The sequence below is a fragment of the Corylus avellana genome, chromosome 9 (genome assembly GCF_965113065.1).
Source record: "Corylus avellana chromosome 9, dhCorAvel1.hap1.2, whole genome shotgun sequence".
In the NCBI taxonomy this organism is placed as follows: domain Eukaryota; kingdom Viridiplantae; phylum Streptophyta; class Magnoliopsida; order Fagales; family Betulaceae; genus Corylus; species Corylus avellana.
This window is the reverse complement of record NC_142498.1, coordinates 19,991,049-20,007,429: the sequence shown is the minus strand read 5'-3', so window position 1 is coordinate 20,007,429 and position 16,381 is coordinate 19,991,049. Positions and strand designations below refer to the sequence as shown.

General features: G+C 39.4%; 1 protein-coding gene across 1 annotated transcript in view; it reads left to right on the top strand.

Moving 5' to 3' along the window:
- Nucleotides 1-16,381, top strand: part of SAB (HYPERSENSITIVE TO PI STARVATION 4) — a 36,042-nt gene that overhangs the window by 14,288 nt on the left and 5,373 nt on the right. The window contains exons 10-17 of the mRNA XM_059604942.2: nucleotides 387-2,277; nucleotides 2,525-2,625; nucleotides 4,001-4,357; nucleotides 10,208-10,326; nucleotides 10,979-11,228; nucleotides 12,647-12,871; nucleotides 14,426-14,565; nucleotides 15,317-15,389. Of these exons, the coding sequence (XP_059460925.1) occupies nucleotides 387-2,277; nucleotides 2,525-2,625; nucleotides 4,001-4,357; nucleotides 10,208-10,326; nucleotides 10,979-11,228; nucleotides 12,647-12,871; nucleotides 14,426-14,565; nucleotides 15,317-15,389 (3,156 nt within the window). The remainder of the gene's footprint in view (nucleotides 1-386; nucleotides 2,278-2,524; nucleotides 2,626-4,000; nucleotides 4,358-10,207; nucleotides 10,327-10,978; nucleotides 11,229-12,646; nucleotides 12,872-14,425; nucleotides 14,566-15,316; nucleotides 15,390-16,381) is intronic.

The window sequence follows — 16,381 nt, the reverse complement described above, 5'->3', positions numbered from 1 at the left end:
CTTTTCTTCCACTTTTATGATTTTTCATTTTCAGTATATACTCATTTGCGTTGTATGTGCTTTACATAGAGGGATTTCTTTCCTGGACCTTCAACTAAGCATGTCTACCTTTTTTTTAAGTGGCCATGTCTCAATTTCCACCTAATCAACTCGGAAACTTTTCTATAAACTCCCTGTCTTCTCTTTGAACATTGTGGTTCTACATTCCTTGTTCTTTAATCTAACTAGAATAGAATAAATGGCTTCTGGGCATAACATTGAAATGCATCTACACCAGCTTTTCTTTGTTCATCTCTCTGGCTTCACTGATTGTGTCCTTGAAATCATATAATGTCTTGGCATCTAAGTTATGTTCTGTGATTGTGATGGTTCTTTCTTTGAATTAGGCGACGTGTTTTCAGCCTCAAATTTACCAAGATGTCTTTGTTGGAAGATGGAGAAAGGTGCGCATGCTTCGTTCAGCTAGTGGTACAACTCCACCAGTGAAAACATACTCAGATTTGCCCATATATTTTCAGAAAGCAGAAGTGTCCTTTGGAGTGGGATATGAACCGGCTTTCGCTGATGTTAGCTATGCTTTCACTGTGGCTCTTCGCAGGGCTAATCTAAGTATTAGGAATGTTAATTCTTCTATTCCACAAACTCAGCCGCCAAAAAAGGAACGGAGCTTACCATGGTGGGATGACGTAAGATATTACATTCATGGAAATATCACCTTAATCTTCTCTGAAACCAGATGGAATCTCCTTGCCACTACTGATCCCTATGAAAAGCTTGACAAACTTCAAATAATCTCTAGTTCGATGGAGATCCAACAGTCAGATGGTCGTGTTTATGTTTCAGCAAGGGATTTTAAGTTTTTATTGAGCAGTTTGGAGAGTTTGGCTAGTCGTCGTGGCTTAAAACTTCCTACTGGTGTATCTGGTCCTTTACTGGAAGCTCCTGCCTTCACTCTTGAAGTTACAATGGACTGGGAATGTGAATCTGGCAATCCGCTAAATCACTATTTACATGCGTTTCCGTCTGAAGGGGAACCTCGTGAAAAAGTTTTTGACCCCTTCAGATCAACTTCTCTGTCCCTACGATGGAACTTCTCTCTTAGACCCCCTCTTCCTTCATCTGAGAAACAATCTCCATCTTCGACCTTGGAAGATAGCACTGGTGTGGATGGAACTGTCTATGGTCCTCCTCATAAGCTTGAGAATGTTTCAATTGTTTCCCCAGCACTGAATATTGGTGCTCATGATCTAGCATGGATAATAAAATTCTGGAACCTGAATTATGTTCCTCCTCACAAATTGCGTGCATTCTCTCGCTGGCCTCGTTTTGGAATTCCAAGATCTCCCAGATCAGGGAATTTGTCATTGGACAAAGTCATGACAGAATTTATGCTCCGCATAGATGCTACTCCTACTTGTATGAAACATATGCCATTAGATGATGATGATCCGGCCAAAGGACTGACATTCAATATGACAACGCTGAAGTATGAACTCTGTTATAGTCGTGGTAAGCAAAAATATACTTTTGAAAGCAAGCGTGACCCTCTTGATCTCGTTTACCAGGGTCTTGACCTTCACATGCCTAAGGCATTTGTAAATAAAGAGGATAGCACTAGTGTTGCAAAAGTAGTTCAAAAGACAAGGAAAAGTTCCCAATCTGCATCAATGGATAGAGTTTCCAGTGAGAAAAGTAACTATGTGACTGGTTGCACCGAGAAGCATCGTGATGATGGATTTCTGTTATCATCTGATTATTTCACAATCAGAAGGCAGGCCCCAAAGGCTGATCCTGCCAGGTTATTAGCCTGGCAAGAGCCTGGAAGAAGAAATCTTGAGATGAATTATGTGAGATCTGAGTTTGAAAATGGGAGTGAGAGTGATGAGCATACACGATCTGACCAAAGTGATGATGATGGGTACAATGTTTTATTAGCTGACAATTGCCAGCGTGTTTTTGTTTATGGCCTCAAGCTTTTGTGGACTATTGAGAATAGAGATGCTGTCTGGTCCTGGGTTGGTGGTATATCCAAAGCATTTGAACCTCCAAAGCCTTCTCCTTCTCGGCAGTATGCACAGAGGAAGTTACTCGAGGAGGAGAATCAGCTACGTGGCGGAGCTGAAACACATCAAGATGATCTGGCTAAGCCATCTTCTACCAGCCACGGTGCAAATTCTTCTCAAAATGCTGAGACTTCATCATCTCCTTCACATTCAGCTAAAATGGAGAACTCATCATCTGCTGTTAAAATGGAGAACCTGTCAGCTGCTGCTGCTGGTACATCTCTAGTAATCTTTGAAGTTTTGGTTTTAAGGGACAAGTTTGGCAATGCAAATTTGTTTATAGAACTAGTGATATTTTATTTGTGTAGTTTTACTTTAGGGTCCATTTGAAATGATTGTCAGCAGCATTGAAGACATATCTAGCTATATTTTGTCAACACATTAATAAATTTTTTATAAGCATAATTTTTTCTATTATGAAAAGATTCAGCTAAGAGGTGTTTGTTTTGCATGATTACCAGCGGAAAATGTAAATGTGACTGATTCTGAGGAGGATGGTACTCGTCATTTTATGGTGAATGTTATTGAGCCACAGTTCAATCTTCATTCAGAAGAAGCCAATGTAAGTTGTAAAGGAAGCTTCAGCATCGAAATGTTGTTCTCCCTTGAGACTTTTCAATCAAAAAATATTATTGTTCACTATGGTTTATCTGGGCCTTTTTTTTTTTTTTCCTATTGTTATGTTGTGATTGTCCATTGCTGTATAAATTTGTATTCCTCGTTATTTGTATAATTTTTTGCAGCAAATTTCATCTAATTACTAATGCTTTTGCTATAAGTTGCGTTACATTGCATGCTTTTGACACAAGTGCATATATGCTTCTTTTTGCATGTTTGTTTTATATTTCTGATTGAACCTCGTGCTAATTCATGCATGACAGCTTAACATTATTCTCCATTTGATAGTCTATATATTTAGAATCTGTCCACCATGGATAATTGAACTTGGAAGGTGGTGACAAAACTAAATGTTATTTCAGTGAATGTTAGTATTAGGTGCAAAGGGTAAAGCAATATGGTGTGAAGTACAGTTCATATTGCCAAGGATAATTTTTTTTAATTATTTATTTATTTTTTATGTTGCTGCCTTCAACTATTATTAAATTACTCATCCAAATTGTTACAGTTATTGGTCTTTGTTCAACATATGCATCTTAAAGAAATTTCAATCATATTGTCCTTAATTAGTGCTGGTTGGATCCAACTACCAATTGTTTATTTCTTATTTCTATGTTTTTCTCTTAATTTCCACTTATCTGTTGAAGCATCCTCGTTTCATCCAAGCTCATTTTTTGTACCTTTTAATTATCTCTTTTCCCATCACCCAAATTTGAAAAGCATGGGACCTTTCATTGGGTTTTCTTATAAAGCTAAATTCAATGTTTTAAACACTTCATTTGGGTGCAGGACCATTATTATCAGCTATACAAGTATATTACTAATAGAGACTAGCTCAAAGTGTTAGATGTTGTCAACTAGAATGCACTGCATTTTTAAATATTCTGTTCTTTTTTATACATTATATTATGATGTTATAAACATGATGGCATAGTTTCTGCTGTCGTTGTCTTTTATATATATGCTTACAAGATGGTCTTGCTGCTGAACTTTTCTTAATCTGCACGGTTTTTTCTTTTTTTTTTTTTTTCTTTTTCTTTTAGGTGTCTAATAATGGTATTCTAAATTTCTTGAAACTGCTGAATTCTCAATCCATTCTCTGTTTCTTACGAATTATATCTGTATCTGCAAGACAATGTGCAAATAAGAAAGTGCCTGTAATACTTTTCTTTTCCAGAATATTTCTTATGCATTAGATTTATTGTTGAGAAATTTGCATTATATAATGAATGTTTTCTTCATGAACTTTTCAATTTTTCATCTGCAGTGGCAGAAAAATTGCACTAATGCTCTAGGGTCATCGTGTTTTTGCCAAACAGGGCAGGTTTTTGCTTGCTGCAGTTAGTGGTCGTGTTTTGGCCCGGTCGTTTCATTCAGTCCTCCATGTAGGATATGAGGTGATTGAGCAAGCACTTGGTACTGGAAATGTACATATCCGTGAATCTCAACCTGAAATGACATGGAAACGCATGGAGTTCTCTGTCATGTTGGAGCATGTGCAGGCTCATGTTGCACCAACTGATGTTGATCCAGGGGCTGGGTTGCAGTGGCTTCCAAAAATTCTTAGAAGCTCTCCAAAAGTAAAGCGCACTGGTGCTCTACTTGAGAGAGTTTTTATGCCCTGTGATATGTACTTTCGGTACACGAGGCACAAAGGTGGGACTCCTGAACTTAAGGTAATACGGATTTTACAACTGTGTCCTTATTTTCATATTTTCATTTGATAATTTCTTTTGATATCAGTACCTCTAGAATATGTTTTAATATAATCACCTATGCATGTAGGTACATACATGTGTGCGTGTGTGTGATGCGGGCATCAAGAAATCAATTTTATTTTGATATAGTTTTATTTAGAGATAACTTCACTTTAGACCCCTGAATTACCATATGATTTGACAAGCCCCCTCCAAACTTCAAAACCTCTCAATTTGAACCCCTGAACTTTTAATTGCAGTCAATTTGAATCCCTTCGTCAGATTTTAAACGTTAAAAGTGAGATTATGACGTTTATACCCCTGATTTTTTTATAAAATTCGAAATTTACCCTTAATTCCAAGGGTCCTTCGGCTTTTTTTTTTTTTTATAAAAAAGAAAAATCAGGGATATTTTGGTCTTTTTAGGTATTGCCGGTAAAAGTTAATGGCTAAATCTGGCGGAGGAGTTCAAATTGACTGCAATTAAAAGTTCAGGGGTTCAAATTGTGAGGTTTTGAAGTTTGAATGGGGCTTGTCAAATCTCGTGGTAATTCAGGGGTTTAAAGTGAAGTTTCCCATTTTATTTAATTTTAAGAGTCAAGGGTGTTTTTGTAATTTTATATTTCTGGAAACAGGTACTTTTGATTCATTAGGTTTTATTTTAGGTTTAATACATTATTGGGTTTTATTTATGGATTTAGTTAAAACCAAGTGCAAATCCTATTAGGATAGATGCTTATATTTATGAATGTAAAGGTTTTTCTTATTATGGTTGAATGAGGAAGATGCTGTGAAATTTCCAGCAATGAGTGCTCCTGAGGATTGTGTGGTGCAACCTTCTTCAAGGTGTGATGCCAAGGAAACCTTAAACGTGATACTTAAGAAAACTAGGTTTGATGTCTAGGTCTGTCTCTTTTTTCTTCTTTCTACTTTCCTTTCAGTTTTCCAGCAATTTTGTATCAACTTCCAACCAATACTAGATCTGATTTTTGAGTTGTCAATCTCGATTATTACTTTCTTCCTAAACGCTCCGTTCTCTCTCCTCATTCCCACGCTCCCTTTTTTCTCTCTTCTCTAGTTGCGGTGTGTGCAGGCATGTCCCGTTAGGGTTCTGCTCGGGCTCAACGCCCCTAAGTGTGGCCTGCTCTGGTGTTCCGGACTTGTGCTGGTTTTTCGGATCTTGGTCCTTTATGCTTCGGTCTTGGCTCGTCTTCTTCGAGCTCGCATGGTGTTGTTCCGATTAGTGGTGAAGCGGGGCTCTTTGCGCTTATGTCTCTGTGGTGTCCTTCATCGAGGCTTGCCAAGTGAGGCCGTCATGGAGCGGCGTTTCTCCATGGAAGCCAAATCTTCTTTGTTTTTAGTGAAGGAAGGTAAGTTTGTGCTTCGTTTGGAGGAAAGAAGGAAGGGCTTTGTAGGGTTCCTTCTTTTGGGTTTTCAATGTTCTGCTTAGTTCGTGGCTACGATAGAAGAGGTGGTGAGGTCTCTGGGTAAGGTTGATTTTGTTAAATCTTTTTTTTTTTTTGATAAGTAATAATGATATAAAGCAAAGCGCAGAGGGGCGCAACCACATACACTGGAAGTATAAAGAGAACGCCTAAGAGGGAGAGAAATGAAAAAGGAAATCAGAAAAACTAATCTTTAAAGGAGCAAGCCAAGCGGCCGTCCAAGAGTAGAGAGTAAAGTAGAAAAGATGAGAAATTTTCTCTACAGTCCTAGTGGAGTTCTCAAAACATCTAGCATTTCTTTCATTCCAAATACACCACATAAGACAAAGAGGAATCATCTTCCACACTACCGCGCTTCGAGAATGTCCTCCCGACCACTAGCAATCGAACAAGTCCCTTACCCTGCAAGGCATGACCCAATGCAACCCAAATCGACTAAAAATGGAGTGCCAAAGAACACTTGCGATCTCACAGTGGAGAAGAAGATGATCGACTGACTCTCCTGTCTTCTTGCACATACAACACCACTCCACTACTACAAGGTTCCTCTTCCGCAAATTATCGTGAGTCAAGATTTTGCCTAGGGACGCGGTCCACCCGAAAAAAGCCACTCGAAGAGGCACTTTGGTGCGCCAAATACTCTCCCAAGGAAACACCTCATGATCAAAGTTGGACAAGGCCTTGAAGAGCGACTTAACCTCGAACTTACCCTTCTTAGACGAGGACCAACAAATGCGATCCCTAGTACCATGGAAATCTTGCAAGAGTATAACCGTACAAAGAAGGAGGAAACCATGTCCATCTCCCAATCCTGGATTGGCCGCATAAAAATGACATTCCACTCCACAACTCCATTCCTCCAAGTGAAGTTATCCTTCACCCAAGCTTCTTTATATCTAGCAATACTGAACAAGGACGGGAAAGCCTGCTTCAAAGAAATTTCCCCACACCAAATGTCATGCCAGAAACGCACTTTCGAACCCACCCCCACTTCAAACCGAATACCTTTGGCAAAGAAGTTCCAACCTTGTCGAATATGCTTCCATAAACCCACCCCATGAGAGCCCGAAACTTCCTTCGTGCACCACCCACCATCTTGGTCTCCATACTTAGCTTTGATAATCTTGTACCAGAGAGCCTCACCCTCATTTGCATATCTCCAAAGCCATTTCCCCAAGAGAGCTTGATTAAACTGATGCATCTTTCGGAAGCCTAGACCACCAGAGTGCAGGGGGCGACAGACTTGATTCCAACTTACAAGATGTAACTTAGGCTCATCTCCCATCCCTCCCCACAAAAGTTTGTTAAATCTTACCGAGAGGATGCAAAGGTTTTGATGGTTCTTGGGGGGGTAACAAGGCTGGCCGGTTTCTGGAGGTGGCTGTCTATGTAGAGGGCAGCCGGAAAGGGATTATTTGGCTCCCTGAGGGCCTTGAAGGAAGGGGTTGGTTTTGGGTGGTGGGTGAGTTGCGACAGTTGGTGGTGTTTCTTGATGCCAAATTTGGGTCGCTGTGGTCTGGCGATTCTTCTCCGGCTCCGGTGGGGTAGCATAAGGGGGGTATTCTTACTTCTGGCCGATCTTTCGTGGATGTGCTACGTTCGGCGGCCAGAGATGTTGAGAAGCCTGTTGGGTTAGAGCCGCTGCCCGCAACTCTTGATATGCTTCCGATGTTGGTGAATGAAGGTAAGGAGGTGAGAACGGTGGTGAACTGCTTCGATATCGAGTTAGGGTCTTCTGGTTTGTTGGCGGCTGCAGCTAGCGTTACAGTGAAGAAGAAGAAAGTGAAAAAGGGCATTTTCGCCACTCGCTGGCTGAAGATGCTCCTAGGCATTTCATTTTGAGCTTTGACCAGGACAAAGGCTGGTTGGGTCATTCTGCTGGGTTGGGTTTAAAGCCCGAAGGCTTCAGCTTCAGCAAGTCATTATTTAATCCCAATCAGGTAAGCAAGTCTTTTGAGTGTCTTTATGCGGACTTTTCTTCAGCCTAAGGCTTCTTGGCATGGGCTTTCGGTTCAGGCAGCTGGTATTGGGGCCCCAGAATCAGAACAACAGGCTTGTGGACTTCCTCTTCAGTCTAAATTTTCTGGATTGGGTCTCTGGGTCAGGTTGGGGGTTTCGGAGCTCCCGACTTGCTCTCTACACTGGCAGTATTGCTGGAGGTTAGTCGTGGGTTTGACCCGGCGATGTTGTCTTCTTCGATGGGTATTTGTATTTTTTCTCTGGCGGCAGGTTTGGTTATGGGGTTGTCGGAGGGTGGTTCTAAGGTGATTTCAAAGGAAGTGCGAGATGGGTTCAACCTGGAGAGTACCAGCCTAACTTCTTGTGGGTCGGATTTTTTTTTGGTAGAAAACCTTGTTGCCCATGCTTCAGGGGTTGTAGCTCTGGGGGAAAGACTTCGTTCGCTTCCGAGGGTGTCGGAGAGTGGGACTCCCTTAGTCCGGTCGGTGTATAAACAGACTTTGAAATACTACTGGAGAGCTAAGGAAGCCACAGGAGCTCTGGTGCAAGATTCACTTCTTCTCAAGTCGGTGGATTCTCTTGGTGCTCCGTTGGTGAAGTATCATTCCACGCCAATTGCTGGATTCGCTGCACAGTGTTCATTGGAGGCTGCACTTGGCCAGGTGTCTGTTTGTCACGTCAGCCGGAAGTCAGAGCAAGTGGGTTTGGTGCCCCCTTCGTTTTCGGGTTCTATTCATGTAGTGGAAGATGAGAAAGTCACTTCTCTCAGGGCTGCAGCTCTAGTGAAGTTTGATCCTCAGTCTTCAACTCAGGTGAAGGGCTTCCTATGGTGGGGGTTTCTTAACCCAAGGCTGCCAGTGACAGGTAATCCTCCTCCTTTGCCCAAGTTATCACTTGCTTCGTCGTCAACTACGGTTATTAAGGATGATTGGGTGAAAGGGGATGCCCCTCCATTGGGTGGCTGCCCCTCTGGCTCCATTATTGCTGAAATGGGTGAGGACCTTGAGTTGAATGGACTGATCCAATCCCAAAAGGGGCCGGTAGGCTTCAGTCCGTCTAGGGAGATCGTTGTGTGAGATCAGGACGGTGATTCCCCCTTCCCTCTGGATGCTTATCCCCCAATAGGTTTCGGCTCGTCTGGGGAGATTGTTGCATGGGACTAGGGAGAAGATTTTTTTCCCCTGCCTGCCTCAATTGGGTGTTGAATTATGACAAAGATGAGGATCCGACATTGGTGTTGCTAGATGCCGTTAAAGAGGATTTTCGTCAGGAAGTTAAGGTTGCACGACCTACGACTAAAGGCAAGAGGGAGTTGTTCAATTTGAAGAGCTCTGTTAACTATGGCGATGCAAATACTTCCGTTCGGTGAGGGAAAGGCAAGGCTCACGTGTGGTAGCGCCGATTGTTCTTATGGGTTTCGGGTGTGAGGGTTTTAGTTCCTTGTGGGCTCATGGGGTTTGTTGTGGGCTTGTTGGGTAGTTCTGTGCATTGGTGGTGTAGGGTTTTCGCGGATGCTTTCTCTTGTTTGTTCTGTTTTTTCTGCTTTTTGTGTCCTTTTTGTATACTTCTTGTATGCTTAGGGGCGCCTACGCTTTTTATCATACTTCTTTGATATTACCTATCAAAAAAATACTAGATCTGATTTTTCATATAGCACATCCTTAGAATCTAATCCTAAAGAACTCTAAACCACCAATCCTCGAACAACCCGAAATTACAAAAGTAACATTCTCGGGTTACTGTACACAACTCAGTATCTGCTGCCAAATTCTAATTTTTCCTCTTTGTTTATTTTCTAAATCCTAACTTAAAAAAAAAAAAAAAAATTCTAAACCCTAAGTTTCCCCTTAACCCAGTAGAAACCCTATATTCCCTGATATTATCCAACTTTTTCCCACCAAAATCCTAGTCATAGTTCATTCTAAACTCTAAAGCAAGTTGCTGGCTAGAAGCTTCTATGTCAGATTTAGTATCATAGCCTTTTTCCTACATCAATACTTCAGTGTGTGTGCACGTGCATGGCCACGCATGTGGCGTCCCACGTCGCATGGGTGTGGAGATGGAGATGTGCTTATATATATACTTACATCATTCATGATAAAAACGCATTTTAAAGCCGTGATGGTTATGATCCCATCAGAACTTCGCAGTTAAGCGAGCTTATGCGAGAGTAGTACCAGGATGAGTGACTTCCTGGAAAATTTGGTTTGGGGGAGTCAAAAGCGGATAATATTGTGTGTCAATGGGGTGGGGTGTTACAACGCATGTATCAAATATCTTAACTTGCACTTGTGTGATTTTACATGCGCGCACACACACTCACACATCTTCATGTGTATGTTGTTTCACACAAATGCTGTTTAATTTTACTAAACAAGATGCTCATATGAACACTTTACTTGGTTTTGCATCTTTTTGTTGGCAGGTGAAGCCCTTAAAGGAGCTCACTTTCAATTCTCGTAATATAACAGCAACAATGACGTCTCGACAGTTTCAGGTTATGCTGGATGTGTTGACCAATCTTCTTTTTGCACGGCTCCCCAAGTGAGCATATTTTTTCTTCTTCTTTGTTTTGCTCTTTTTGGAGTCACATGAGGTCTGTTAATCCTATTTGAAATTCTAAATTATATGCAGTGGTTCAAAGCATAAATTTCATATATGCTCATCATGTTTTTGGAATATCTACATGTATAATGTTGGTATGTCATATTGATGTTGAAATGCTATTTCTGCTGCGTTACCTTCACATCTTTCATTTTATTCAGTCTTGTCTTGTATGATTGATCATTACAAGAGGTAAAGACTGAGCGTTGGTCACAGTTTGGCTTAGTCTGAACTTTCCCAGGCATCATTTTAAACTATAGTGACCTTACACCAAATTTTGGCTTAACTATATTGAATATCTAACACTGTAGTATGTAGAAGTTTGATTAAATGCTTTGATATATTTTATACTCAAGATTGCTGTCAATAAGCCTGAGATGGTTGCTTTATATTATTTAGATATTCAAATATCTATTCATGAGGTATATTGATAATTCTGTTCTAGTGCATAAACATGTATATTTAAATTAGTTGGGTGCAATCACTTTCTACTCTTCAAATAATCAAAATTAATGTGCGATCTTGGTATAAAACATGTTTTGTGCCATTTTATAAACTCTTCAAGTTGATTTGATTAACATATGTGATTCAGGCCTCGAAAAAGTAGTCTGTCATTTCCTGCCGAAGATGACGAGGATGTTGAAGAGGAGGCAGATGAGGTTGTTCCTGATGGTGTTGAGGAGGTAGAACTTGCCAAAATTAACCTTGAACAGAGAGAGCGGGAGCAGAAGTTGCTTCTTGATGACATTAGGAAACTGTCTGTTAGGTGTGATACATCCAGTGACCCATACCCAGAAAAGGAAGCTGACTTTTGGATGATAATTGGAGGAAGATCCACCTTGGTGAGAAACAAACCATGTCAACATTCTATAGATAGGTAGTTTAATGACAATTTATGAAGCATGGTTGGCGATAAGCTGTCACTGGTTTCTAATGCTAGTACTGTTTACTTACAAATTTAATGATCAACTTTCTTGCACTGAAATAAGGGTCGGAGATTATTTCTCTCTCTCTCTTTCTGCTATCTTCGCTCATTTTGCCAATATACATTTCCTCATAATTTAATTTAATGCAGTTATTTTGGGGATTTTCATAATGCTATGGTTGAAGTACTCATGGTAGTTCCGTACTACTCATGTGACCTTGTCATCTCAGCTGAATTATTTAATTTGCTTAAATTTTAGATTTTATTGGGAAAAACAAAATCTTACTTTTGATTTATAATTTGGAAATGGGAATAGCTATCTTCTTTTTTTTTTTTTTTTTTTTGGAAAAATAAGAAACAAAAAGCTTTTCTAGTAAGGTTTTCCATTTGCCATTAGCCTGTAGTGAAATACAATCACCTTTTCTTTTATTAATTATTGGCCAATTTAGCCCAGATATCTTTGTGCGTGTATTCCGCATTCCAGTTTTGCAAGATTTTTATCTTGATTTGTTGCAAGTCCTTAGATGTTGCTGAATAGTGAATAGTCAAATTGCTGATCATTATTGCATCAACCAACCTAGAGCCATTGTATTGGGTTTCATTGATTAAATGGCAAGCACTGTGAAATATGTCACCATATCTGCAATTCTAGATGGGGATATTTTTTTAGCTGTACCTGAACCCACAAGTCTTGCCTCTTCTCTGCCAACCCCTTTTGTGTCATGCCTAAACTCTGTAGTTGGGTATTGAGTTAGCTAGACCTTTCAGTACCACCATGCTCGCACTTTGGCACTTAAACATGATGGGAATTTTTCATAAAACTGGAAAATCTGGCACTTCAGCACATGCTTGCACCTGCACCCATAGCTGAGCCCATATCTAGGTGGGAATAGCATCTTGTGTAAAATTTGGATGAATCTACTTTTCAATTCTTGCATGCCAGTGTAATGATGAATCTCCAGGATTTTGTCCAATGGATATATGAAGAATTATGGGTCTGAAGAAACTTAGTGATCCTTCTCCATAATGGAGTTCTGAAATCAAACCTTTTTCTTTTTTATTACTTACGAAACTCAACTGTGGTTTAGCATGATCTATTTTATTAAGCTAAAATAACTACTGGAGTAATCATACCAAACTCTTTTTCTCAAGTGGGGAAAAAGAACAGTCTAGTTGCAAACACCAAAATACGGATTGGGATTAAGCTTTTGATACTGCTCTCTCTCACCTTTGCGCTAGTGTGTTGTTGTGCATGTTTATATTTGTTCATTCAATATCAATTTCCATTTCTTCAGTATGTTATAGATTATAAACAACATGAGCTTCACCTTTCAGGTGCAAGGACTAAAGAGAGATCTTGTAAAGGCACAAAAATTCAGGAAGACAGCATCTGCCTCATTAAGAATGGCCCTGCAGAAAGCTGCTCAGCTACGACTGATGGAGAAGGAAAAGAACAAAAGTCCCTCATACGCGATGCGTATTTCTGTGCAAATTAGCAAAGTGGTTTGGAGCATGCTTGTAGATGGTAAATCTTTTGCTGAAGCTGAGATAAATGACATGGTGAGTGTCTGAAGATGTTCTGAACTGAATTTAATTTTGTTTTTCGTTTTGTTCTAGTGAAAGATCAGTAAGTATTTTGAGGATTCCATGTAGTATCACAGCTAAGAGATGATGTCACATTTCAATTTTTGTATATCTTTCTCTGTACAGCATAATTGCATTCTTCTTATTTCCTCAAGATATTAATTCTTTTTTTTTTTTTTGGAAATTGATAACTGGTTGGAAATGGTATTAGTGTTGTATTTTCAGGCAAAAATATAGATGATTATAGAGATCTGCAGTCAATTTTCTTATGGATTAGGACACTCTTTTATCCTTCAATAGTACTTTCTTTTTATTGGATGGTTGGGAAATTGGTGCTTGTTCATTATATCAAGTGTTCCAGATAACCCTTGCACGGTTTGAGAGACCTCAAGGGGAAAAAGGTAAAATGATAAAGGAAAAAGAAACTTGATGGATTTTGCATGTCTGCATTTTGGTAAGCCATTGTTAGGATTTGTTGCTTCCTTGGTAGTTCTTCACTTCTTCTTCTGAAAGCTGCTTTCGACCACTTACCCATTATTGCAGAGTTTAGGGAGGTTGGAAGTGGGCCAATTGGCTCAAGGTTTTATAGTATTAGTTGTAAGCGCCTTGTGGATCTTGTTTAACAGCACTGGCAATCTTCATTTGTGGTTGGCTCTACTGGCAAACATGTCTACCTTCAGCAAAGTAGTTTAGGCAAAATTGATGTGAGCAGAAGGGTTTCTAGGAGATAGGGGAGCGGAAGGTTTGAGGCCCTCAAATTAATTTTATCATTGATGCCAAGGAGGAAGTGCACACTGTTAGCTTGCAGGAAAGAATTGATTAGTTGGAGGAGATACTTGAAGACAACAGCAAGGCCGCTTCATTAAAATTTCAGAAGGATTAATAAGCTGTTTAGTGGTGGCTAATTTTTGGAGGCAGTACTTTGTCTCCACCAGAAAGTGGGTGAGAAAGTTTTTTAAAGATAGACACTTGAAAAAGAAGATTTTGGATTTTTTAAATTCGTCTAGTCAATGCCTTTTCCATGTTGTGTTAAGAGATATGTTTTGGTTCATGTGTGCCATTTGAAGGAGTAATTTTTTCCTTTATAGGAAGAAGAGATATAGTTATCCTAGTGGCTGATGGGATAAAGCTCTTGGTTTGGTCAGACTTGATGTGAAATTTTCCAATAGTTGTTGGAGCATAGGAATAATGGAGGGTTTGATGGCTTATGTCAGGCAGTTCAAATGACAATCTTTGTTTTTTCTGAGCTTGATGTTCTTGGTGGATATTCATAGCTTCGATGGACTTCTTTCTCATTGTTGGATATTCATGGTTCCTGACATATGCCAGTATCCTTCATGAATGCTTTGGATTGTATTATGCTTTATAATGTTGGATGTATTTTCTTTTATATGCTTCTTGTGTACTAGGTTTGTGGGTCTGCGCTTTTATAATGAGATTGCATTACTTATAAAAAGAAAAATAAATGTTGGAAGTGTTTGGGTTTTTAAGACTGTCACTTGATACATTGTTATATTTTTTTTCTTACAGATTTATGACTTTGACCGAGATTACAAAGATGTTGGTGTTGCTCAGTTCACTACAAAGTATTTTGTTGTCAGAAACTGCTTGCCTAATGCCAAGTCTGATATGGTTTTATCTGCGTGGAATCCTCCGCCTGAATGGGCAAAGTACGAACTCTTTCTCTGCCTGTTAGCCGGTAACAGCCGGATTTGGTGGTATCATTAGGTTATTAGTCATTCCATTCATAGAAAAAGTTCTTCTGAATCATCATACATAGTGTTTTGTGGTTCTACTTTGTTGTGTATGCTACAGTTGATTGTGATCTTCCTGTTTACAAAGAAGTTGTTCTGCAGTCTGGATCATTCAAAAAATGATCCTACTGCATGTCTTTTTTACTCTTATTAGCATGTCTTCATGCCCTTGATATGCTTCTCTTTTGTTTTTGTTTTTGTTTTTTGTTTTTCGTTTTTTGTTTCTCATAAAATGTTTTTGTTATGTCCAAGCCCTTTGTATGGTTCAGTTGCATGGGTTACAATCTTGGCATCCAACTCTTTCGTGTTGCATGAATTTTGTTCTGAAGTTTTTTTTTGGTATATGCAACTAAGAACTAACGATTGCTGTTCTGCTTTAGTCAAAGATATTGCCATGTCCTCCCTCATAACAATGAACTGTTTTGATCGGGAGAGAAAAATGCAAGGATTTCAAAAGACTCAACCTCCCTCCCTTTTTTAATCATTCACATAACAAATTACAATTTTGTTTCCCGGAACAAGGGTATTTTATAGGTGCACCATGCATTAGTTTATGAAGCATAATTTGTTTGTTTGCATTTTTTTTTTCTTTTCTTTTTCTGCTATCCTTTTGAGTATAAGAGTGTAGGTAACTACTCCTTACACTTATAAACTTTTCTGGCTGTAGAAATGTCATGCTTCGTGTAGATGCAAAGCAGGGAGCTTCAAGGGAGGGGAATTCTCCGCTTGAACTTTTCCAGGTGACAAGTTTTCTTGGTTTCATTCTGAGTAGATTATCTATTAACATTATTTTGAGTTATCAATTAATATTTTTTTGAAAACAAATGTGATTATATCATTTTCCAATGTTCTATTTCAACTCAACACAATCGTGGCGTTACCCCAAATCCAAACAACAGGAGGATGATAAGAAGAGAAAAAGATACTCCTTTTTTTTTTTCCCCCCTTTATCATCATTTGAGCTTAATGGAGGTATTCCTTATTGTCATATTCTATGATATTAAAAGCATTGAAGGGCAAAATGAGTGTTGCATTCCCAATTAATTTTCTTTCCTGCCTTTTAGCCTTTATTCACCAACCTTTGTGAATCTATTGATAACCCAATAGATTCTAGCCAAAAAGAAAGAAAGAAAGTAATGTAATGATCCAAGGAAAGTGCTAGCCACTTCTATGCTATCACTCCAAAAGGACTAATCAAGTTGCAATTGGAGTTTACTATAACCAGTTATAAAAATCAATTTCACCTAGTTGGAAGAAGATCTATTTGTCCCGGAGTGGGCACCTAACTCTAATTAAGAGTACGTTATCCAGTCTACCTACATCTTGTCCCTTTTTCCTTTACCAGCTAGTATAGTTTGGGGATTAGAGTGTCTCCAAAGAGACTTTATTCGGGATGGACCAGGTGGTGAGCATAAGTTTCACCTAGTGAACAGGAAGACTATATGTTCCCCAAATTCTAGAGGAAAGGGTTGGGAGTTAAGAATCCCATGTTGTTCAGTAAAGCTCTATTATGGAAATGGTTATGGATCAAGAGCAGAATTGTTTTATGGAGAGAGGTGATTGTTAAGAAGTATGGAGTTTAGAGAAGGGGTTGCAGTTTAGTGGAAGTTCATGGGCCCTATGGCGTGTGCCTTCGGAAGAATATGAATTGTTGGGGTATTTCTCCAATCTTGTTTCCTTCATGATTGGGGATGGGTCTCGCATCTGCTTTTGGCATGATTTGTGGTGCAAA